We start from the raw sequence: 26529 nt of genomic DNA on the forward strand, positions 1-26529 counted from the left end.
GTCCGCGGGTGGGGGGCTTATCAGAATCTGGAAGCCCCCTTTAACAAGGGGACCCCCACAGTCCCTCTGAAGGAACCCTAGTCGAGAAACCCTGCTCTATATCATGGATATATGTTTCATAGGAAATTTTAATTTCCGAATATTTTAGTGGGAGAAAAATATTGGACTTTTTTTTGTAAATGCACTATGGCTAATTATAAAACCTTGAGGCAAATTTATAAAAATTCACTGGAAAATTTGCTAGCTGATATATTACTGCTTATTCACCAAGTGCCCATTTGCTGACATTTGCCTAAGATTTCTTGTATTTATAATGTATTATGCATATAAGCACCAGCTTTTTAGCAGTAATTGTGAGACTGGAAATGTGGCAGGTTAGTATTGTTTTATTTTTATTTTTTTGCCCCCTTTCTGATGTTACTAGTCCAGGACACCAAGCAGACAGGCTAGTATCCCCAGCGAACATGCACCTCTCTGCTGTGAATATATCAACTAATATTGCCTTTAAACTTGTTCATGCTTTGTTAGGGGTTGCCAAAAAATATGCAGTTCTGTAAAAGAACCAGACTAATGCTGACAGGCCCGGGTTCTATAGCACCCCCTTTTAGAAGGAGAGGGGCCACAATCTGCTCAAGTGGTGGACATGTAGATTGCCACATCTTCTTTTGTTAACATGTTTTAGGCAATCATGTGCCTGCAAATGTTTTCTAAAATGTTTTTAATGTGTTTGCGTAAGGCGAGCTCACCTTGTAATACAGCTACGAGCCCTGTTGTAACTCCTGATATGATGTCACTGAGAATCCACTCCTTAAATCGATAAGCCGGGAGCCAGGAAATAATAGGGAAGAAAGATAAGGCAATCCTCTTAGCTTTCTGAGAGGAACATCTACAATGGAAGTCAAAATGACTCATTTTAGTCAAACATAATAATAAGTTTGCTATGACTATGTCATAAAATGTATTTATAGTTCGCATGAGGAATATAAAAACAAACATACTTTCAGCTGGCAAGACACATAGGTTGAAAAGACAACCCCCTCATTCCTGTCAAACAAACAGGATTGGAAACTCTGTTGTTCATTAACAAAATATATTGTATCCATTTTCCCAAAAAATGTGATCATCAGCCACAAATGCAATGCCAAAGGACATTGGTGCTGACGGAGGTAGAGGCCTTTCAATAGTTGAATTGTTGTAGAACAACAAAGTTAGTGTATGACCAGCTTTAACCGCTTAAGGACTGGCTCATAGCAGATATACTGCTACAGGCGGCCCCTCTGTGCAGAATCACGTGTATATATATATATATATATATATATATATATATATATATATATATATATATATATATATGTGATTCTGCACTTCTGCCTACAGGGGGCGTGCATCCGCCTCTGGCGGCCCACTCCTACTGTTGATATTCACAGCAGAAGCCAATCTGCGCGTGCTCGGCAGATCTCCATTCTGGCAGGGGGAAAGGAATGGATTTTGTGTCCATGCAAAAGCAGCACACATAGTACACTTGCTTTGTGCACTGGTGAGCAGACATTTCATTTTGTACCAGGACAAAGCTGGGAGCATGAAATTGTCCAAAATGTCTGGGTATGCTGACGCCTTAAGAGTCCCTTTCACTGGAACTAAGGGGCCAAGCCCAACCCCTGAAAAACAACCCCAAACCATAATCCCCCTTCCACTGAAGGATTTGGACCAGTGCACAAAGCAAGGTCCATAAAGACATGGATGAGCGAGTTTGGGTTGCAGGAACTTGACTGGCCTGCACATAGTCCTTTTTTAGGCTGGGTTCACACCTATGCAAATGGGATAAGGGTTACCCCGCATCCAATTCGCAAAGCAGGGGAATGTGACTGGCTCTCTATGGAGCCGGTTCACATACTCCTGGGGTGGCTGCGGAGCACACTGCACAGAAACACTGTGCGTCTTTGGCTCTGTTTCAGGGCCAAATTCAGGCAAAGATTTGGCCCGGATTCGTCCCTGAACCGGAGAATGGGGACGCACAGCGTTCCTGTGCGATCCACAGTGGTTCCAGTGTGAACCAAGCCTAAAGGTGATCACAATCTCTGTTCTCAGCGGAATAAGGGACATAGAAAGCTAGGGGTGGAGATGCAGCAGTACACTGATCTTCCCAGTGAATGGCATGTGGTGGGGCATGTTAACACAAATCTGATCACTGGAGGAGAGGTAGGCTGTGCTCTCAGGACAGCCAGAAAACTGACCAAGCTGGGATGGATGTGCTGTCATATCTAGCATGGTCAGTTTGAAATAGGAAAGCAAGGGGGCTGGCAGGATCGCCATGTATTTCACACAAAGGAGCTATACAAAGAGAACAGGATACTTTTTAACACAAATACATGGTACAGCAGACACATATCTGGAGTAAGAAATGCTGGGGTAACATATTCTTTAACCTTCTTTCCTATTATATTACCAAAAGCTTTAACAAAGAAGTCCACCCGCCATGTTTATCAATTGCAAAACCTATTTCCGTAGCCAACTCCAGCCTAATTTCTTTGTGATTTTTTGGTAATGCAGCATTGATGTTTCCAGACACTTCCAGTAAATGTGTAGTTAGCTGCCATGTCCACACATCATTCCTCTTTGACATTCAGCTATAAAACTATATCTCCCATGATTCTTTGAGTGTTCTTCCAGTAATGGAGGTGTGAAATGGAGGGGTTATTGAAAGGTCATGGTACTCTGTGGATTTTGGGTACGTCAGCATGTTCTCCTGTATTCCAGCAGTGGAATGAGACAACCCACTGGTTGAATGAAAAGAAGAAGAAGAAAATGACTCGTGTATGGCCAGCATAATGTCAGGGCTGGGCTCAGCCCTTCCTTCTCCGAGCTGGCCGCTCAGCTGTCGGCTAATTGCCAGCTCCTATCTCTCTACAGTTACTCAGCTGTTGATGATATCCTGCTCATCAGTCCTGCCTACTTAAGCAGTCCAGTCCAGAGGATCTCTGCCTTCGTCTTATTCAACATCACAGACACGCTCTCCTGCATTCTTGTTAAAAGACTTGCTTGGCTGACATCCCTTCTGGCTCCAGATCCTTCTTGCTGTTTTACTACGCTCATCTCCAGCTCCCTGACGTTTGGCTTGTCTGACTATCCGTTCCGGTTCCTGAACTCTGGCTATGTTTTGACTACATTTGTTCTATTTACTTTTATTATTAAACAAGTGTGATTTAACAGTACTTCTGTCTCAGTCTGATTTCATGGTTTCTGACACCTAAAGCCACAACTAAGGTTATAGCCAACGGCTTTGAATGAGAGAAAAATGTTCAATAGGCTTGTCTTACACAAGTCTATCAACTTGTGTACAACCAGCCTGCCCATGCATGGATTCGAAATCTAGCAGGTCCCTGCTGAACTGGCCAAATTGCTATCCATCCACAGTATGGGCGGCTTCACTGTATGATGTTTAGTCTGACACTTGTGCTCTAAAGAATACTAGTAAATAATTAAAAATTAAAAGGGTGACCACGTTGAATTCGCATTTCAGTGGAACAGTGGCAAGTGGTGTCACCCAATCAAAGCGACATGCAAGCTGAATTTCTGGGAGGATCACCTAGCATGTTTTTTCTAGAAATATAGTCGACAAATGAAAATCACAGAGAACATTGTGATCATTTGTGAGCGCTCTGAGGCTTTTTTTTTTATATTTGTTTTATGTACTTTAGGCTCTTAAATGTTATAAAGAAATAATGTTTTTTTTAATTAATTAATTAATTTAATTTAATTTTATATACATCTCTTAAGCAGTACATTGCTTGTTTTATCTAGAATTACCTCTTTAATTACCATCTGCAGCTCTAATAATTGTAGTAATTTATTCATATTTTATGAATGTGGAAAACTATGGCAACACAGGATATGGTACATAATGTAAATGTGCCACCAAAATATTCTACTTATTTTTGATGTTTTTAATATTATGCAAAATATACCCTAATGCTGCGTACACACGACCGGTTTTGCCGTCGGACTAAACTCCGAAGGTTTCTCCGTCGGAACTCCTACGGAATTCCATTCAAGCGGTCTTGCCTACACACGGTCAAACCAAAGTCCGACCAAAGTCCGACCGTCCAGAATGCGGTGACGTACAACACGTACGACGGGACTAGAAAAAGGACGGTCAATAGCCAGTAGCCAATAGCTTACGTCTCGTACTTGCTTCAGAGCGTGCGTCGTTTTTGGTCCGTCGGAACAGCATACAGACGAGCTGTTTTCCCGATAGGAATTGGTTCCGTCGGAAATATTTATGTTCCATTTCTAGGTCCGTCAGAATTTTCTAAAAAGAAAGTCCAATGAGGCCTACACACGATCGGAATAGACGATGAAAAGAACATTCCGCTCGTGTGTATGCGGCATTATGCAATATTATGACACTTAAAAAAAAAAAAAACTTTGAAGCTTTTAGATTGTAAGCCCTAATGATCAAGGTCTTCTTTTATTGAATTGCATTGTAACTTTACCGTCTCAATCCATTTTGTAAAGCACTGGTATTGGTGCGATAAAAAATTTGAATAATAATAATAATCCCAATTCCAGCTCAAATTTTTTATTTGTGGTTAGATCCCCTGTCTCATTTTTATTGCTGTCTGTGTTACTGCAGTGAGGGAAAAAAGTATTTGATCCCCTGCTGATTTTGTATGTTTGCCCACTGACAAAGAAATGATCAGTCTATAATTTTAATGGTAGGTTTATTTTGAGAGACCGAATAACAACAAAAATATCCAGAAAAACGCATTTCAAAAGAGTTATAAATTGATTTGCATTTTAATGAGAGAAATAAGTATTTGATTCCCTATCAATCAGCAAGATTTCTGGCTCCCAGGTGTCTTCTATACAGGTAACAAGCTGAGATTAGGATCACTCTCTTAAAAGGAGTACTTCTAATCTGAGCTTGTTACCTGTATAAAAGACACCTGTCCACAGAAGCAATCAATCAATCAGATTCCAATCTCTCCACCATGGCCAAGACCAAAGAGCTGTCCAAGGATGTCAGGGACAGGACTGTAGACCTACTCAAGGCTGGAATGGGCTACAAGACCATCGCCAAGCAGCTTGGTGAGAGGGTGACAACAGTTATGCCCCGTACACACGGTCGGACTTTGTTCGGACATTCCAACAACAAAATCCTAGGATTTTTTCAGACGGGTGTTGGCTCAAACTTGTTTTGCCTACACACAGTCGCACAAAGCTGTCGGAATTTCCGATCGCCAACAACGCGGTGACGTACACCACGTACGACGAGACTAGAAAAGGCCGGTTCAGAACCAAGCGCGGCACCCTTTGGGCTCCTTTTGCTAATCTCGTGTTAGTAAAAGTTTGGTGAGAGACGATTCGCGCTTTTTCAGACTCGTGGCTTTCAGATCGTTTTCTGACGTTCAGTTTGTGCTTGTGGGTTTGTATCTGCTCTTCAGTGCGTGCAGTCAGTTCGTATCAGAGTTTTCTGTGTGATCTTGCCTGCTCGTTGCTGTTTTTCAGGTCGCTCTTCACAGGCCTTGCTGTTCTTCAGTGCGTTCTGTTACTTCGTTCTGAGCAGCCGACCGTTTTCTAGCCATGTTTCGTATGCGTACTCCTCGTAGAGTTCGTGCTGTACGGGGGCTTGGTGTTGGGGTCCTGACCTTGACACAAGTCCAGTCCATGAACAGGGTGGGGAGGAGTTCATGGACCAAGAATTGGTTGCTTCAGCGTGACCAGTTCTGTCATATGCCTTTGCTCCGTGAGATCCGTGAGAATAATCCTGATGATTTCAGGAACTTTCTCAGGATGACGGACCCCGTATTTCACAGTTTGTTGGCTTCGCTGACCCCCTATATCAGCAGGCAGGATACCTGCATGAGGCAAGCCATCACTCCGGAGCAGAGGTTGGTCGCTACCTTGCGGTATTTGGCCACAGGGAGAAGTCTACAGGACTTGAAGTTCTCGACAGGCATCTCCCCCCCAGGCTCTGGGTATCATAATCCCAGAGACCTGTTCTGCCACCATCCATCTCTTTTACCTGAGCCTGTGGTCGCAGACACTCACCTGTTGTGGTGCCAATCTCCACCACGTCTTCTTCTTCCTCCTGCTCAGCTTCTTGGGTTGGGGGTATTTCCCCTTCTTCCAGGGGGGGGGGTCTCTGGTCTCCTGGGATGAGGGGTGTCCTCCGAGTCTTTTATCCCCTATGTAAAACAAAAATGGTATACTTAGCACACAGATATTTGATGGCAGAACTATAGAAATAGGAAACATTGCTTGGAAGTGGGGTACAATTGTCTATTTTAGCAGAGTTCCAAGATATATATTTTTTATTGCCCTTTGTCAAGCTGCAATACTTTACCTGTTTGGTACAAGCTTCACAGATGTAGCCCCCCCTATAGTATACACTGGAGCACCTGTGTGCCCCCCCCTAATAAAAATGGTGTTCTTGTGTCCCACACTAGTGCTCCAGTGTCCAGATGTGAAAACAGCTGCTCAGTGTCCTCTCCTTACACACAATCTAGTTTGCATTTCATTCTAGTAACAAACCCATCTACACAAACAAATATTTGGCATCCAAGTAGGCCCCCAAAAATGTGTGAAAATGCATATGGCCTAAACAATGGTGTTCTAGAGGCCGAAAGAAAAATGATTGATACGAACGAATAATGTGCCCATGAACATTAAAGTTGACCTTTTGAAACGTTACAACTAATAAAAGCATATGGAGCAGAACGAACGTAATAAAGACCGAAAGAATAGGAACACAGCACAACTACTTACTTTTTTGCAGCACCCTCCGGATCTTTCGGTACTGCTCTGGCTCTCTCAACTTCAGGTCCGACCACCGCTTCCTGAGCTGATCTTTAGACCTTCGTACCCCGAAATTCCACTCTAGACTCCTGACCACTTTCGCCATGATCTTGGCCTTTCGGATGTTCGGGTTGGGGTAAGGCCCATATTTTCCGTCATAGTCGGACTTCCTCATGATGTCGACCATCTCCAACATCTCCCCAAACGACATATTTGTGGCCTTAAAACGTCTCCTTCTGGATCGGGACGTGCCTGGATCCGCCCTTTCCTCCTCCTCCTCCTCGTTGCTACAATTAGCCCGCACCTGCTGTATGTCCGCCATCATGCTCTTCCCCCACTGCGCCGAACGAAAAGGGGCGGGGAATACACTAGAAAGAACGTCAGGGGCGGGCGGAGTTACACGCATGCACAGTGTATATAAAGCTTTTATAGATTTTCATTGGTGGCCTGAGGAGCACATATCTGAGGGAGCGCAATAAAGTCCTGGATTCACAGAGATCCGGAGCAGCAGGTGACATCTATGTCCCCAGGATGTTGTACTACGACAGGCTGCACTTTCTGGCAGGCCAGACTGAACCCAGGCCATCCCTCTCCAGTCTTCCTTCCACGCTTCCATCCCCCCCGGCTGAGGCTTCTGACGCCCAACCTGGGCCTTCCAGGCCACATGTAGAGGAGCCCAGATTGAGCCAGGTATAGCATTCCCCTAAATATTTCTGCTTGTCCAATCAATGATGTGAACTAGATGTTAGTTGGGAGTACTAATTAAGGATTGTGATTGATGATGCAAAACATTACAACTATGTCCCTTTTTCATACACAGGGAAGTCTCAGCCAGGAGGTGGCCGGGCCGAGCCGGCTGGCTGATCTGCAGGTCCCTCCACCCCCCCTGGAAAGAGAAAGTGGCAGTAGGAGGAGTGGCCTAGAGGAGGCGGCTATCAGATTTTTTTGTAGGGCTACAGAGGTCCTGGGAGCACCACACACCAGGCAGGAGAACATTGCTGCATTCATAGCATATAAAATGCAGAGGATGGAGGAGGGCCAAAAAGCCATGTGTGAGGCCCTCATATCTGAGGCTCTGGCGAAAGGTGTGAGGGGCCAAATTACACCTCACACACAGCTTTGGGATGGTCCTCCTCCTCCTCCTGCAGGTCCTCCTCCTCCTCCAGGTCCTACTCCTCCTCCTGCCACATCTCCAACTGCACAGCCACAGCCCGGAAGGAAGTGTGAAAGGAAGACCAGAGAGTGATTGCCCTGGATCCAGTCTGGTCGGCCAAAAGATGCAGCCTCTTGTGGTACCACAGCCTGCGGACACAGATGTCATCTGCTGCTATCCGAGTCTCTGTGAATCCCGGACCAGACTGCCCTCCCTTACATATGGACTCCTCAGGCCACCAATTTTGATGTTTAAGAATTGATGTCTGCTGTGGGGGTCCCAGGCTTCACTAATTTCTGCTGTTGATCCAGTGTTGCCTTCCTCTTTGTTTGGTTCTGATCCCTTAATAAAGGATTTTTGTTTTGAATTATACTCTCCTATGTGTTTTACTTCAAAAAGGACAGTTGGTTTGTGAGGATTCAGGTACATTTCTAATATACAATGTGAAATGAACAAGGGTCACCAACAACAAACAATCTCCATGAGATTAAATAATAAAAGATATCAATGGTGTTGGGGTAACTTGACACACAAAACACACACAAAAATATTCTGGAGTAAAAATAAAAATAACATTGAACAAAGATCAGCCTTGGAAAAAATCCAAACATTAAAGAAAAAAAAGGCTTAAAATCAAAAAAAAAAAAAAAACATAAAAAATATAAAACTGTCAGATGTGACAACTAATAACAATATATTCAGGGAATCCCACTAAAAAAACACAAATAAAACTTTGTGAGAAGTGTGTGTGAATATGAGCATCAAAACTACTTAATTCTTGTCACATTATAAAGAAGAAGAGAGTGCGCTGTATTAAACCATTTTTTACATTGCAGTGTGACGAAAGTGCTGTATCCATTGCGAACGCTAAGTTTACCAGAACGAGCTGTCCCGTGTCGGAATTTCTTCTGAGCATGCGTGGCACTTTGTGCGTCGGAACAGGCCACACACGGTCGGAATTGACGCGATCGGATTTTGTTGTCGGAAAATTTTATCTCCTGCTGTCCAACTTTGTGTGTCGGAAAATCCGATGGAAAATGTCCGATGGCGCCCACACACGGTTGGAATTTCCGACAACACGCTCCGATCGGACATTGTCCATCGGAAAATCCGACCGTGTGTACGGGGCATTTGTGCGATTATTCACAAATGTAAGAAACACCAATAACTGTCACTCTCCCTTGGTCTGGGGCTCCATGCAAGATCTCACCTCGTGGAGTTTCAATGATCATGAGAATGGTGAAGAATCAGCCCTGAACTACATGGGAGAATCTTGTCAATGATGTTAAGGCAGCTGGGACCATAGTCACCAAGAAAACAATTGTTGACACATTACACCATGAAGGACTGAAATGCTGCAGAGCCCGCAAGGTCCCCTGCACATGTACCGGCTTGTCTGAAGCTTTCTAATGAAAATCTGAATGATTCAGAGGAGAACTGGGTGAAAGTGTTGTGGTCAGAGGAGACCAGGATTGAGCTCTTTGGCATCAACTCAACTCGCCATGTTTGGAGGAGGAGGAATGCTGCCTATGACCCCAAAAGCACCATCCCCATCGTCAAACATGGAGGTGCAAACATTATGCTTTGGGGGTGTTTTTCTCCTAAGAGGAAAGGACAACTTCACTGCATCAAAGAGAGGATGGACAGGGTCATGTACTGTCATATATATCTTGAGTGAGAACCTCCTTCCCTCAGCCAGGGTATTGAAAATGGGTCATAGATTGATATTCCAGCATGACAAAGACCCAAAACACACCACCAAGGCAACAAAGAAGTAGTTCAAGAAGAAGCACATTAAAGGTCCCAGAGTGGCCAATCCCATAGAAAATAGGTGGAGGGAGCTGAAGGTTCGAAACCTTAATGACTTGGAGAGGATCTGCAAAGAGTGGGACAAAATCCTTCCTGAGATGTGTGCAAACCTGGTGGCTAACTACAAAAAACGTCTGACCTCTGTGATTGCCAACAAGGGTTTTGCCACCAAGTACTAAGTCATGTTTTGCGAAGCGGTAAAATACTTATTTCACTTATTAAAATGCAAATCAATTTATAACTTTTTTGAAATGCGTTTTTCTGGATATTTTTGTTGTTATTCTGTCTCTTACTGTTAAAATGGTCAAATGACCAGTCTATAATTTTAGTGGTAGGTGTATTTTAACAGTTTGCCCACGTTGTTAGTGGGCAAACGTACAAAATCAGCAGGGGATAAAATACTTTTTTCCCTCACTAGATCCTCTAATTTTTATTGCTGTCTGTGTTACTATGGGGAGGTTTCACCTCACCTGTCAGTACAAGAAGTGACACCTCCAAACGTAAACAAAAACACATTTTTAGTAGCATGGGAAGGGCTAGAATTCTGACAATGTTTCTAGGCTCTAGTAAAGAAGGCAATCATACGCTATCAAGATGAAGCTTACGCAAATGTTTACAACTGATATAGGCAAAGAGTAAACTTGTATTATCAATGATTGTTACTCTGCTACTTTCTGCATGTTTGCTGCGTGAGGAATTCTAAAGGTTAATTATCTTTTAATTGCAATGGCGTCATACCAGATGTGTTTTCCCGTATGAGCTTTGCATACTCTGTTTTATCATTTATTCCACAAGTTCCTGCCCCAACAATGCTAAAAAAATACAAGTCTTCATTGATCTCTGTGCTTCCCTAAATCATTACTCAAATACAGGGATGGTCTGAGAGACAGAGAGGAGGGTGGCATTGGGCATAATATTGAAAAATTGTAAATTAAAACTTCTTACAGCTAAGTTTTTAACCACTTCAATACCAGGCACTTAGACACCTTCCCGCCCAGGCCAATTTTCAGCTTTCAGCGCTGTTGCAATTTGAATGATAATTGCACGGTCATGCTACACTGTACCCAAACAAATTTTTTATCATTTTGTTACCATAAATAGAGCTTTCTTTTGGTGGTATTTGATCTCCTCTGCGGTTTTTATTTTTTGCGCAACAAATAAAAAAAGATAGAAAGTTATGAAAAAAAAACAAGTTTTTCTTTGTTTCTGTTAAAATTTGTAAACAAGTATGTTTTCTTCTTTAATGATGGGCACTGATACCACGACACTGATGGGCACCGATGAGGTGGCACCAATGAGGTGGCACTGATGAGGTGGCACTGACGGGCACTGATGATGAGAACTGATAGGCGGCACTGATGGGCACTGATAGGTGGCACTGATGGGCACTGATAGGTGGCACTGGTATGCAGCACTGATGGGCACTCATAGATGGCACCGATGGGCACTCATAGGCGGCACTGATGGGCACTCGTAGGTGGCATTGATTGGTACATATGGGTGGCACTGATGGGTACTTATGGGTGCCACTGATAGGTGACACAGATGGGCACTGATGGGCACTGATAGGTGGGCACTGATGGGGACTGATGGGCACAGATGGGCACTGACAGGTGGCACTGATGGGCACTGACAGGTGGCACTGATGACACTGATTGGTGGCACTGATTACACTGATTGGTGGCATTGCTGGGCAGAACTGAAATATAATGGTGCCAATCAGTGCCCATTTGTGGGCACTGATTGGCACAGATTGGTCACATTGGGCACATGTGGATGGCCATGGGGTACGTACCTGGCCATCCACGTTTCCCCCTTCCCTGATGGTCCTATGGCATCCCTGGTGGTCCAGTGTGGTCATCTGAGGGGGGGGCTGCGCTAATAAACAATCAGCACAGACCCCCCCTATCTACTCGCGTCTGTCAGACGCGAGTGAGGAAAAGCCGATCAACGGCTCTTCCTATTGACATCGTGATCAGCCGTGATTGGACACGGCTGATCACGTGGTAAAGAGCCTCCGCCGTAGGCTCTTTACCAAGACCGGTGGAGCGGTGTGTCAGGCTGACACACCGCTCCACCGATCGCCGCGATGCGAGGCGCGCGGCGGCATGTTATCCTGCTGGACGTCATATGACGCCCAGTCAGGATAACGGAACCACCGCCCAGCCGTCAATCTGCTATAGGCCGGGTGGGAAGTGGTTAAGGAAAATCTGATTCCTTTAGAATAGAATAGAAAGGAATGTTGCTGTTTTTGCAAACAACACAAAATTATGGAGATTTATTAAAATAACAGGTAATTGTCATACTCTAAGACACAATCCAAAACAGGCAGGTGAACGGCATATTTATATTTATATATATAAATATATATAAATATATATATATATATATATATATATATATATATATATTGTAGCAGAGCGTCCCAGAGAGAGCCAGGAAAAGTCCTGTTCGGGGTTTATACATCTCCCAGGCTCCTCTCATACACGTTCAGGGATCTCTGATCCATGGTCCAGTTCAGGTCTTGGTCCTCTCCCCCAGGCTAATTTAAAGGGGTTGTAAAGGTAAAAATTTTTTCACCTTAATGCATTCTATGCATTAAGGTGAAAAAACTTCTGACAGAACCGCCGCCCCCAGGCCCCCCGTTTTACTTACCTGACGCCTCGAAAGTCAGCTTCGCGTTCCCGACATCTGTTCCTCCGCTCACCCTGGCCGCTGATTGGCTGCAGTGGATGGATTGAAAGCAGCGCAGCCATTGGCTCGCGCTGCTGTCAATCACATCCGATGACGCGACGCGCCGGGGGGCGGGGCCGAGTGATACAGCGAGCGGCTATAGCCGCCGGCTGTATCACGGGAGCGCGCCCGCAAGCACTCACCACCGTGCGAGGGAGCTCGCATTAAGGTGGTGAATGCTTGCGGGGAGGAGCTGAAACAGCCGCCGAGGGACCCCAGAAGACGAGGTTCGGGGCCACTCTGTGCAGAACGAGCTGCACAGTGAAGGTAAGTATAACATGTTTGTTATTTTAAAAAAAAAAAAAAAACACCTTTACAACCGCTTTAAGCTCACCTGAGCAGACAGCCTTTGCTCTTGGCCTGGGATACTCAGACAACTTCTGCGTAGGAGAGCAAAAAGGTATGTGGAAGCTGACAAGCTGTAGGCTTGCTCAGCCTGGTAGTAAGGATCTGTAAATATTGTTTAGTCAGTGCCGAGACACGGCTAGGTTTTGTTTTGGATATTTTTGTTCCTATTTGGTTTTTTTGGAATACTGTACAGCACCTGTATATAGACTTGTATATATCACAAATAAACACCGCACTGTTTGTCACTATTTCACTGGATTTGGTATCTGTGCCTGAAAGACTGCTCATCCCAGGGAGCTTTGTACCTGCTACCTGTCCCCCAGGTTACATATGGTGGAGACTGCGACCAGCTGTAGTAAGTTACTACTTAAAAGGCCAGTACCTAGAGTGACTAAACATGGAGGGAATCCTAAAACAATTGGTGATATCCAACGCTGCACAGCAACAATCCAATGCTACACAGCAACAAGCAAACGCTGCACTGCATCAAGCAAACGCTACACAGCAGCAAACAAACGCTATCGCACAGGAGCAAACCAAGGCGCTGTGCCAACAGATTGGTGCTGTACAGGAGCTATCGCAGAGGCTGTTTGAACAGCTAGCCACTGATGCAAAAGAGGATAGGAAAACCCTGGCTGCGGTTGTGGAGATGCTAGCACAGTGGTCACCTGCTAAAGTTAATGTTGTTGGAGACAAGTCCCCAGCCATCCATGTGGGTCGCTTTCTTTCTAAGATGACTGCAGATGATGATCCAGAGGCCTTTCTCTTAACGTTTGAACGGACCGCTGAAAGGGAAGGTTGGCCCAAAACCCAGTGGGCAGGACTGGTCGCCCCCTTGCTGTCTGGATAATCACAGAAGGCCTACTATGATTTGGAGTCAGCAGAAGCAGGAGACTATGAAAAGGTCAAGCGGGTAATCCAGGCGCGACTTGGTGTCACCTTGGCAGTTCGAGCACAGCGGGTCCACAGCTGGTTCTTCCAAGACGAGAGGCCCCCAAGATTGCAGATGTTCGACCTAATTCACTTAGTGAGAAAATGGCTACAGCCGGAGTCCCTGTCTGGGCCACAAATAGTGGAGCGTGTGGTCATGGACCGGTTCCTGAGGTCACTACCAGTTCCCCTGCAGAAGTGGGTGAGTCAAGGAGACCCCAACTCGGCGGACAACCTCATGGAACTCGTTGAAAGGTACTTTGCTGCAGAGAGCCTGGTCACCACCCCTACAGCCGCACGGACTTTCCACCCAAAGCCATGGTCTCCCCAGGCAACCGGTAAGACTGTTCCAGGGGAAGTGGGTGGTAAGCATGGCAAGGAAATAGGGGGGAGGATTTTTGGTGCAAAGACTGAAGTTTGGCGTCCCAAACAAGGGAAGCTACTGCCTGTCAGCAAACCAAACTGGGGAAACATCAGGTGTTTTCGTTGCCAAGAACTGGGACATGAAGGCAGTCTATGTTTGCTGCTGTTTCATGCGCTGCAGCACCAAGTTTGGGAAAACACATGTGCCAAATGACTGTTAATAATAAGCCTGTTACGGCCTTGCTGGACTCTGGAAGTCTAGTGACTTTGGTTACAGCTGAGATGGTTGAAACTGTGAATTTGCATGCTAAAAAAGTTGCTGTGATCTGTATACATGGGGATACCCGCGAGTATCCTATAGCCACTGTTCAGTTTAAAACTGGCTTAGGTACGGTGACCCATCTGGTTGGACTTGTGCCCCACTTGGTGCACGAGGCCATCATTGGTAGGGACTTTCCTAAGTTTTGAGAACTGTGGGATCGTCCCGACCCGGTCGCAGTAGCTGACTCAGTGACAGAGCCAGAACTCCTGGGCGCTACTGACAATGTGGGTTCAGGGGACTCTTCTCAGGGCTCCCCGGGTTTTCCTTTCTCAGTTATGACAGGAGAGCTGGAGGAGCCTGAGGAGGTCCCCACAACCAGTGGAGCTGGACAACCATCTGCTGAATCTGAGCCTACGTTGGAGTTTGCTGACCTTAATGTACACAAGGAAAATTTTGGTACCGAGCAGAGAAAAGACCCAACCCTTGCCAGGGCCTGGGAAAATGTAATGGTGATTAATGATGTACCTGTCGAATCAGGGGACAGGCTCTGTTTTCCTTATTTTAGCAGCAATGAGGATTTACTGTATCGTGTATATAAAAAAAATGATGAAGTGGTTGAACAGTTGGTGGTCCCTAAGCCATACAGACGGGTGGTGTTGGAACTTGCCCATGGGCACTTGTTAGGAGGTCATTTAGGGGTTGAGAAAACTACTGAAAGGGTGTTGCGCAGGTTTTATTGGCCCGGAATACAGAAGGATATTGAGAATTATTGTCAATCCTGTCCTGTGTGTCAGATGTCAGCCCCACTACAACACTTCCGAAGTCCTTTAGTGCCCTTGCCCATTATTGAAGTGCCCTTTGAGAGGATTGCCATGGACCTTGTGGGTCCACTCCCCAAGTCTGCCGAGGTCATCAGCATATCCTTGTAATCATGGATTATGCTACCTATTACCCCGAGGCCATTGCCTTACGCCTCGCGTCTGCTAAAAACATTGACAAAGAGCTGTTTATGGTGTTCAGTCATGTTGGAATCCCTAAAGAAGTCCTTACAGACCAGGGCATCCCATTTATGTCACGAATAACTAGAGAGCTGTGCAAGTTATTTAAGGTGTCGCAATTGCGAACCTCGGTGTACCATCCTCAAACGGATGGCTTGGTGGAACGCTTCAATAAGACATTAAAGAGCATGTTAAAAAAGGTTGTTGACAAGGATGGGAAAAACTGGGACTTCCTGATACCATACTTGATGTTTGCCATCAGGGAGGTTCCCCAGTCCTCCACGGGGTACTCTCCATTTGAGTTGCTTTATGGGAGACACCCTCGGGGACTCTTAGACATAGCCAAAGAAACTTGGGAGGGGGAGCAGACACCCCATAAAAGTGCCATTGAGCATATCGCTCAAATGCAGGACAGGATTGCAGCAATTATGCCAATGGTAAAAGAACACTTACTGCAGGCCCAAGCAGCCCAACAAAGGATATACAACAGGGGGGCCCAACTCCATGTTTTCTCACCTGGTGACAGGGTCCTGGTGTTAGTTCCCACTGTTGAGAGCAAGTTCCTGGCTAAGTGGCAGGGTCCTTTTGAAGTCATTGAAAGAGTTGGGGAGGTCAATTACAAGGTATATCAACCAGAGAAAAGGAAGCCTGAACAGATTTACCATATAAACCTGTTGAAGCCCTGGAAGGATAGACTGGCGTTAACTGCGAGGTTCCTCCCGGTAACGCCTAAGGGCGCTGAGTCCCTTCTGATCCCCGAGGTCACTATTCCAGACACCCTGTCATATTCCCAAAAGCAGGAAACTAGAGAATTCCTGGTAAGAAATAGAGAGAGATTTTCAGAGTTACCTGGCACGACTTCAGCAGTTCAGCATGATATTGTTACTGAACCTGGGGTCCGTGTCAAGCTCAAACCATACCGAATTCCTCAAGCAAGGAGAAAGGACATCAGCAAGGAAGTTAAAAGAATGTTGGAGCTAGATGTCATTGAGGAATCCAATAGTGACTGGTCTAGCCCCATCGTGTTATTCCCAAAACTGGATGGCACTTGGAGGTTCTGTAATGACTTCAGGAAGCTTAATGCAGTGACAAAGTTTGACACGTACCCAATGCCCAGAGTGGACGAACTTATAGACTGACTTGGCAAGGCTCGCTATCTGACCACTTTGGACTTGACAAAAGGTTATTGGCAAATACCCCTGACTGGTAGCGCCAAAGAGAAGACCGCATTTGTGACCCCAGAGGGTTCCTTTCAATACAAAAAAATGCCTTTCGGGTTGCAAAATGCCCCCGCGACATTTCAGAGGGCCATGGACAGGACTCTAAGATCCCACCGACAATATGCAGCAGCATATCTAGATGACATAGTGGTACATAGCACTGACTGGGAGTCTCACTTGCCCCATGTCCAGGCTGTCCTTGATTCCCTCTTCAAAGAAGGTTTTACAGCAAATCCAAAAAAATGTGCCATTGGTCTAGAGGAAGCCAAGTATTTGGGCTACACTATTGGGCGTGGGGTCATAAAACCTCAAGTGAATAAAATAGAAGCCATCCAGGAATGGCCACGTCCTGCAAACAAGTAGCAGGTCAGGGCCTTTCTTGGCATTGCGGGGTATTATAGAAGATTTATCCCAAATTTTGCAACTATAGCTGCCCCACTGACAGACCTTACGAAAGGGAAAGACTCTGTAATGGTGAAATGGTCCTCAGTAGCAGAGGAGTCTTTCCAAGTCCTGAAGAAGGCTCTTTGTGCACAACCAGTACTGTACTCCCCCGATGTTGGTATCGGGGCAGTACTATCACAGGTACACAATGGGGAAGAACACCCTGTGGTGTACCTAAGCAGAAAGCTCAGTGACCATGAGCAAAGGTATGCAGTCATTGAAAAGGAGTGTTTAGCCATAAAGTGGGCCGTGGATGCACTCAGGTACTATTTGTTAGAGCGCCAGTTTGAGTTAATAACTAACCATGCTCCTCTGAAATGGATGGCCCAAAAGAAGGAGACTAATAGACGGGTGAACCGGTGGTTTTTGGCTCTACAGGATTACTCATTCACTGTAAAACACAGGCCAGGTGTTGAGATGGGGAATGTAGATGCCCTGTCCCGTGTTCACTCCTGTTGGGCTACAGGTGTTCCAACCCTGGGGTTGAAACAAGGGGGGGGGGGATATGTAGCAAAGCGTCCCAGAGAGAGCCAGGAAAAGTCCTGTTCGGGGTTTATACATCTCCCAGGCTCCTCTCATACACGTTCAGGGATCTCTGATCCATGGTCCAGTTCAGGTCTTGGTCCTCTCCCCCAGGCTAATTTAAGCTCACCTGAGCAGACAGACTTTGCTCTTGGCCTGGGATACTCAGACAACTTCTGTGTAGGAGAGCAAAAAGGTATGTGGAAGCTGACAAGCTGTAGGCTTGCTCAGCCTGGTAGTAAGGATCTGTAAATATTGTTTAGTTAGTGCCGAGACACGGCTAGGTTTTTTTTTGGATATTTTTGTTCCTATTTGGTTTTTTTGGAACACTGTACAGCACTTGTATATATCACAAATAAACACCGCACTGTTTGTCACTATTTCACTGGATTTGGTATCTGTGCCTGAAAGACTGCTCATCCCAGGGAGCTTTGTACCTGCTACCTGTCCCCTAGGTTACAATATATATATATATATATATATATATATATATATATATATATATATATATATATATATATATAGTGCCTTGAAAAAGTATTCATACCCCTTGCAATTTTACACATTTTGTCACGTTACATCCAAAAAAGGTAAATGTATTTTATTGGGATTTTATGTGATAGATTGTAAATTGTTTTACAAATAAATATGTAAAAAGTGTGGCTTGCATTTGTATTCAGCCCCTTGAGTCAATACTTTGTAGAAACACCTTTCACTGCAATTAAAGCTGTGAGTATTTTTGGGGATGTCTCTACCAGCTCTGCACATCTAGAGAGACATTTTTGCCCATTCTCCTTTGCTAAATAGCTCAAGCTCTGTCAGATTGGATGGAGAGCATCTGTGAACAGCAATTTTCAAGTCTTGCCACAGATTCTCAATTGGATTTAGGTCTGGACTTTGACTGGGCCATTCTAAAAACATGAATATGCTTTGATCTAAACCATTCCATTGTAGCTCTGGCTGTATGTTTAGGGCCATTGTCCTGCTGGAAGGTGAACCTCTGCCCCAGTCTTAAGTCTTTTGCAGACTCTAATGCCGCGTACACACGATCGGAATTTTCGTCAGAAAAGCCTTGGATGTTTTTTCTGACGGAATTCTGCTCAAGCTTGTCTTGCATACACGCAATCACGGTAGTAAGTAGAGGGCGCTAATAGATAAACTAGTAATAATAACAATGGTGAAAAAGAAACTGCTAGTTGAACAATTACCTTAGTGAAATAACATAGAGTGTAAAATCCAAAAATAAGGATACTAATTTACAAAAAAAAGAGGTGTATAACAATGATGATCAATCACAACATTGAACAACATTGGTAATAGTAAAGTCCCAATTAAAAAAAATGACAACCACAATTCTATTGCAGACAGAGTGATCTTCTAGGTGTGTATAATATCTTCTGTGTAGATAGTGGGAATTCCTTCACCAAGAAGTAAAAACGGCACCCCACAGTGCTAGGTAGAAAATCTGCTTACCAGATACAATTGACTTCTTTAATTAAAAATAAAGTCATAAGTGCTTGTGCAGGATAGTGCCTGCTCACATATGGAGACTGGATATCAAATGGGAAAAAACTTCCTAAACCCTCCCGGATGGTTTAACCATGGGACATAGAAAAAACAATGGATGCTTCCATAGCATGATACAGTTTATTAAAAAGGTTAAAAACATATAATATAGCCAAATGGCCGCTTACATGTGTTGGTGCCTACCCGGCACTGGAGCTGCTCGCTCATCGGTAGTTGGTCTAAACATGAATGCCGTACACCACCTCCGTGGTCGGCATGCGTTCCACCCGACAGTAGTGTAAACCCAAGGAACTGGAAGTAGGAGAAAGTCACGTGACCAGGTACCTGGTCACGTGACTTTCTCCTACTTCCGGTACCTCTGGTTGTCGCTACCGTCGTGTGAAACGCACGCTGACCACGGAGGTGGTGTACGGCATTCGCCAGTCTCAAAGATGGCGTCGGGTGCCGCGGATCACTACGGCGTATGCGCGATGCTTATGTCACTTCCGCCGCGACGACGGTCTATTTAAAAATGGTTATTATGCTGTACGGCTGCACAGATGATCACTCACGCTCACACTCTGCATTTTCTTCATCTGCTACTGCTGCCACCACTTCTGATTAAGCCCTCTGACCTGGTAAGACTATACTTTTTCAGTTGCTCTTTTGCATATGTGCCTGCACTGTACTGAGCTTCACGGGTTAACCCTTCCCTTCCCAGATACACTCTGTCTGTTGCTCATGGAGGCCACTGCCCCAGCAGACCATCCACAGCCAGTAAGGTAAGAGGCATCACGTTTTGGTAAGTAGTGAAGAGGAGTAAAAGAGAGCCATGCCACTAATATCACTTTATCCTGATAGCCCTGGCAGGTCGTCAAAATCATCTCACTCCAAACGTAGAGAATGATCCCCTTCAAGGCATTCACACTCTTAAAGGAGCCTGTCAAGAGCCTCCTCCCACCATCACAGTAAATCGTCATCCTCCCACCAAACACAGCACGACCACCGTACCCCACCTGCAGCTAATGCCTGCTGGATATGTGGAGCGCAAGCCCTTCCTAATAAGTTAGCTTGCCAGACATGTGCTGAAGAAGCAACCAGGGAAAATGAATTGGATGCATTGGAAGTATCGAATATAATCAGAGAATCTGTAAATGAATCAATTCTGCAGGTGTCAGTCACAGAACCAGTTAGACCAGTTCAAAGCACATTAGCAACAATCTCCTGCGTACCGCAAGAATCAGATGACTCATCAGCTGAAGAAGATTCTCCAGTGTCAGTTGGTTTTGATTTTGCTTTAATAGATCCCTTTGCAAGGTCAGTAAAGGAGGCGATTGGTTGGGAGGAACCAAAGGAAACGCCACGCAAGCTCAGGAAATACTTCCCTAACCTAAAAAGGGACCCTGAGACCTTCCCTTTTATCGATGAACTCGAGGAGTTAATTAAAGATGAGTGGCAAAAACCTGACAAAAAGTCCAGCCTAAACAATAGGATAGCAAAGCTATATCCTTTAAAGGAACCAGCAGTAAACCCTGTCATCACGGCACCTGTAGTAGACGCTTCACTAATGTGTCTGGCTAGACATGTGACTTTCAGGGATGTCTTGGACCAGAAAATTGACCTCAACCTCAAGAAAGCCTATTCAGCAGCAGGAGGAGCATGCAGACCAGCGATCACCCTAGTGGCAGTTGGCAGAGCAATTAACAGCTGGACCTCCAACGTCGAAAAACTACTGTCAGAAGCAGCTGACCAGGAGAGAGTCGTATCTGCTCTACAGGAACTCAGCCTAGCAGGAGACTTCATAGCCGAAACATCAGTAGATATAATAAGATCGGCAGCAAGGGCGAAGTTGTGTTTGGTTATGTCCAGAAGAGCCTTATGATTAAAACTGTGGGTGACAGATACAGCTTCCAAATCAAATTGGTGCAAGATCCCCTATGACGGAACCAACCTGTTCGGCCCCAAGTTAGACCTGGCTATCTCGAAGGTCACAGGTGGAAAACCGGGCCTTATTCCCTCTGACCGAAGACTGAAGCAGCGAAAGGTTCACAAAAGGACACAAAAACCCAAAGCTCTTAATACAGGGGATCAGCAGAAATCGTTTTGATGACACGCCCGCCCAGCCCGTGTTAGTGGGAGCCAGGCTCAGGCTGTTTACACAGGTGTGGGCACAACATATAAAGGATCCATGGACAATAGCCACAATCTGCGAGGGCCACAAATGAAGTTTAAAATACAGAAACCCCAGAGATCACTTCCTAAACACCCGACTTTCATCATCTCTTCAAAAGCGAAAATTCCTGATCAAATATGTACTAGAGTTACTACAAAAACAGGAGGTTGTAGAAGTTCCTCAGCACCAGAAAGGCAAAGACTTTTATTCCCCCCCTCTTTCTCGTGAAGAAAAAAACAGGGGACCTGCGACCAGTTCTAGACCTGAAGAACCTCAACAGGACGATCCTAGTAGAATCTTTCAAAATGGAGAGGCTTCAGTCTATACTACTGGCAATAAATACAAAAGACGGGATGTTATCAATAGATTTATGCAACGCCTATCTCCATATTCCTATACACATAGGTTTTCAAAAATACCTTTGGTTTGCAATAGGACAACGACATTTTCAATTCCAGAGTCTCCTGTTTGGGATATCTACGACTCCCAGAACGTTCACAAAATCCTGCTTCCAATGATAGCATATCTGAGAGAGAAGTGACTAAGAGTCCACCACTCTCTCGACGATATTCTACTCTTGGCCAACAGCCAACAGTTACTTCTCCAACATCTGGGAATACTAATCTCCACATTACATCAATTCGGGTGGATAATAAATTGGAACAAAAGCAGTCTGGAGCCAACCCAATCAATGATCTTTTTGGGAGCAGAACTCGACACAAATGCCAACACGGTGAGTCTCCCTCAGGAAAAAATAGGACCATTGGTCCAGAAAATAAGAAGATTAATGGAAGCAACACACTTATCTGCCAGGGGATGCCTCAGCATATTGGGATCCATGTCTGCCACCTTTCCGATGGTCCGGTGGTCCCAGTGGTATACGAGGACATTCCAGATCTCGTTCCTGAAACAATGGAATGGAACATCAATGAATCAACGAATCTTCATCAACCAATCAGTGAAACAATCTGCATGGTGGTGCACGCGAGTCAGCAACCTTAAACGTCATCGACACATTGTGCCCCCTCATCCGGAAATAGTCATGTCAGACGCAAGCCTCCAAGGTTGGGGAGCACATTACCAGGATCAGGCGGTACAAGGCCATTGTTTTTTTCGCCCCCAGGACGTAGTATCGAACATTCTGGAGCTCAGGGCCGCCTTTCAGGCCCTTCTAGCGTTCAGGCCATCCCTCACATGGAAGAGTGTATTAGTACGCATGGACAATACGGTGGTGGTGAATTACATCCGAAGGCAGGGGGGCACCCGGAGCAGCGCCCTCATGCAGGAGGTGCGTCCTATCCTCAACTGGGCCCAAATCCATTTGGAAGACCTGAAAGCAGTGTATGTCCCAGCAATGCAGAACCAACTTGTGGACGATCTAAGCCGAATGTTCATCTCGAACAACGAATGGTCGCTAAGTCACCAAGCCTTTTCCCTTCTAACACATAACAGGGGCATTCCCGATATCGACTTGGCAGCAACCCCAATGAACAACAAGTGTGCCAAGTTCTTGGCAAGGGTCACCTATCCAACAGCACTAGTGGTCGACTGTCTCCATCACCAGTGGAGGTTCCGTCTAGGTTACATATTTCCTCCAATCCCCTTAATAGCCAGGTTCCTGGCCAGACTGAGGAACTCAACATCCACTGTGATTATACAGTTTTGGCCGAGGAGGCCGTGGTTCACGACCATCCTACAACTGAGTACAGAGGACCCATTACCCTTTCCGGTAACTCCGGATCTACTCTCACGGGGCCAGTTCCTACATCCAGCACCAGAAAGATTACACCTAATGGCTTGGAAGTTAAAAGGGAGAGGCTACTAGATCAAGGTTGCTCTCTAAGGGTGGTGGCTACCTTGCAACAGGCAAGGAAGAAGTAGACTAACGGCACTTATAACAGAATTTGGGAAAGATTCACTACATTAGCACAAGAACAGTCCTGGGACCCACTTTGTCATACAGTGTCACAAATTCTTGAATGTTTACAACTAGGTCTGGAGAGAGGTCTAAGTTCAAGCACCCTAAAGGTTCAAATATCTGCCTTATCAGCCATGATGGGAATCAAATGGGCCTTCAATCCCCTCATAATTCAATTTCAAAAAACATGTTTGAAAATAAGACCACCCAGGAAGCCGACCTTCCCAACATGGAACTTAACAATAGTTCTAGAAGGCTTATCAAAAGAACCCTTCCCTCCTTTGGAGTCAATATCCGTATGGAACTTAACCCTCAAATTAACCTTTTTAGTGGCAATAACTCCCGCAAAAAGAGTGTCCGAGCTGCAAGCACTTTCAATGAAAGAGCCCCATTTGGTGTTCTATCCTGATAGAGTTGTTCTAACACCATCTGAACAATTCATATCTAAGGTGGCATCTGCTTTCCACTTCAATCCAGAGATCAATTTACCAGCATTACTCACTAGCCAAGGGGATCCACATCCACCAGATATTAAATCAGTTATCTCTTCATATCTGGAGGTTACTAACCCATTCAGGAAAACAGAAAACTTGCTAATTATACCGCATGGCCCTAAGAAAGGTCAGGCAGCTTCTTCCAGGACAATAGCCTCTTGGCTAATAAAGATCAATAAGAGGGCATATGCAATCCAGCTTCTTCCAATACCTAAGGACCTAAAGGCTCATTCAACCAGGGCAGTGGCGACATCTTGGGCAGCATATTGTAGAGTGTCTCCGTAAACGATTTGCAAAGCAGCAACTTGGTCTTCTAGAACCACGTTCATGTCTCATTACAGAATAGACCCGGCTCGATTAACAACAGTTGAATTTGGGAGATTGATCATTAAAGCTAATTCTTCCATATCCTGTGAATAAAATAAATCTTCTTGCAAAGCACCCACCCATGTAGTGAGTTATTTCCCAGTGTGTGTGCTGCCATGATGCGTCAGGAAAACGGAAAATTGCATACTCACCTTTCTGTAATTTTCCTTTCCTGACACATCCCATGGCAGCACACAGATACCCACCTGTCTAAGGTGATAGATATTGAGAATGCAGCAGGGGGGCTCCTTTTCAAAACTTATAGTTAACCAGTCCTATCAAGTTGTGGGAGCGGAGTCACAACCCAGTATGTGTGCTGCCATGGGATGCGTCAGCAAAGGAAAATTACGGAAAGATGAGTATACAATTTTCAGTGCGTGTAGTCAGTTCGTATTTGTTTTTCAGTGCATTCTTGTCAGCTTGTTTCTGATTTTCATCTCACTCTTCACAGGCCTTTCTGTTCTTCAGTGCATTCTGTTAGTTCGTTCTGACCAGCCAGCCGTTTTGAAGCCATGTTGCGGTTACGTACTCGTTGTTGAATTCGTGCTATGCGGGGGCTTGATGCTGGGGTTCTTGCTTTGACTCAAGCCCAGTCCATGAACAGGGCGGGGAGGAGTTCATGGACGAAGAATTGGTTACTCCAGCGTGACCAATTCTGTCATATGCCTTTGTTGTGGGAGATCCAGGAGAATAACCCTGATGATTTCAGGAATTTTCTCCGGATGACGGACCCCATTTTTCACCATCTGTTGGCTTTGCTGTCCCCTTATATTACGAAGCAGGACACCTGCATGCGGCAAGCCATCACTCCTGAGCAGAGGCTAGTCACCACCTTGCGGTACTTGGCGACAGGGAGAAGTCTACAGGACCTCAAGTTCTCTACAGGCATCTCCCCCCAGGCTCTGGGGATCATTATTCCAGAGACCTGTTCTGCCATCATTCAGGTCCTGCAGAAGGACTATATTAGGGTAAGTTTTCTCCTTTAACATCACATTCTATGTATTTTTTATGTTTGCTAATGTATTGTATTTCTTTCATCATTCCCTAATTACCATGATTGTAATATGCTGTGAACGTCCTCTTTGTCCTCATGCATGCTGCAAGCTTTTAATGCTCCTTTTTTGGCCTACATGCATATTTGCCTTCACTAACCTCCCCAGCATGCTATCCTGGGCCCATACACACCTAGCCTAGTCACTTAACAATGTATTTTGGCAGCTCCATAGTAGTGCTTCACCCTAAACACCTCCTAAAATGTGTCCAAATGCTATTGTTGTCCTTAAATTCAGGCAGAGTGCCAGAGGCTTTTTTTTGGGGTCCCAAACTCATTTATAACCCTCCCCCCCTAAAATTTCTCCAATGGGCCATCAGAGGGGGTGAGGAATCTAATAAGTGGACCTTATATTTTTGTCTTTAAATACTCCTTAAAATAAATGTTATACTGATGTTGGCCAAGAATGTTTGTGTCTAATCTGCTTGCAATGTTATGTGCAAAAGTATTAATATTTTTTTTTCTTTTTTGACTCCACAGTTTCCTTCAATGCCACAGGAATGGCAAACTGTGGCCTCCCAGTTTGCCCAGCAGTGGGACTTTCCTAACTGCAGAGGGGCAATCGATGGGAAACATGTCCACATCGTACCACAACCCCACTCTGGGGTATACTATTTTAATTATAAGGGTTTCAATAGTATCGTGTTGATGGCGGTGGCGTCGGCGACATATGAATTTTTATATGTGGACATGGGGAAGAGTGGCCGGATGTTGGATGGTGGAGTCTTTGCCCAGACCGAGTTCTACCGACGTCTCCAGAGTGGTGGCTTGGGATTGCGGAAGAGAACATTGAAGGACTCCCATTTGTTTTTATAGCTGATGAAGCGTTTGGTCTGGGTGATCACCTGATGAGGGCATTCCCCCAGAGGACCCTCACCCAGGAGAAGAGGGTTTTTAAAGCGGAGTTCCACCCTAAAGTGGAACTTCCGCTCATCAGATTCCTCCCCCCCTCCGGTGTCACAATTGGCACCTTTCAGGGGGGAGGGGGGTGCAGATACCTGTATAATACAGACTAATACAGACACACTTCCGGGTATAGCTAGCTGCAGACTCCCCGCCCACCCCCGTTGTGTTGTGGGAAATACCCAGTTCCCACAACACAACGGGGACCAGTGTAGACGCGCAGCACGACTCATGCATGCGCAGTAGGGAACCGGGCAGTGAAGCCGCAACGCTTCACTTCCTGATTCCCTCAGTGAGAATGGCGGCGGCAGCACCCGAGGATCGAGGGACGGTTCGGTCTCGGGTGCCGACATCGCTGGACCCAGGGACAGGTAAGTGTCCTTATTTTAGAAGTCAGCAGCTGCAGTATTTGCAGCTGCTGACATCTAAAAAAATTTTTTTAGTGAAACTCTGCTTTAATTACCAGCTGGCCAGAGCCAGAAGAGTCGTAGAGAATGTCTTTGTGATAATGGCCAGCCGGCTCTGCCTATTTCTTACG

General features: G+C 45.4%; 1 protein-coding gene across 1 annotated transcript in view; it reads right to left on the minus strand.

Moving 5' to 3' along the window:
• Positions 1-26529, minus strand: part of LOC141131885 (chloride anion exchanger-like) — a 134040-nt gene that overhangs the window by 82123 nt on the left and 25388 nt on the right. The window contains exon 3 of the mRNA XM_073619675.1: positions 747-886. Within this exon, the coding sequence (XP_073475776.1) occupies positions 747-886 (140 nt within the window). The remainder of the gene's footprint in view (positions 1-746; positions 887-26529) is intronic.

This window comes from Aquarana catesbeiana, linkage group LG03 (genome assembly GCF_042186555.1).
Source record: "Aquarana catesbeiana isolate 2022-GZ linkage group LG03, ASM4218655v1, whole genome shotgun sequence".
NCBI classification, from domain to species: Eukaryota; Metazoa; Chordata; class Amphibia; order Anura; family Ranidae; genus Aquarana; species Aquarana catesbeiana.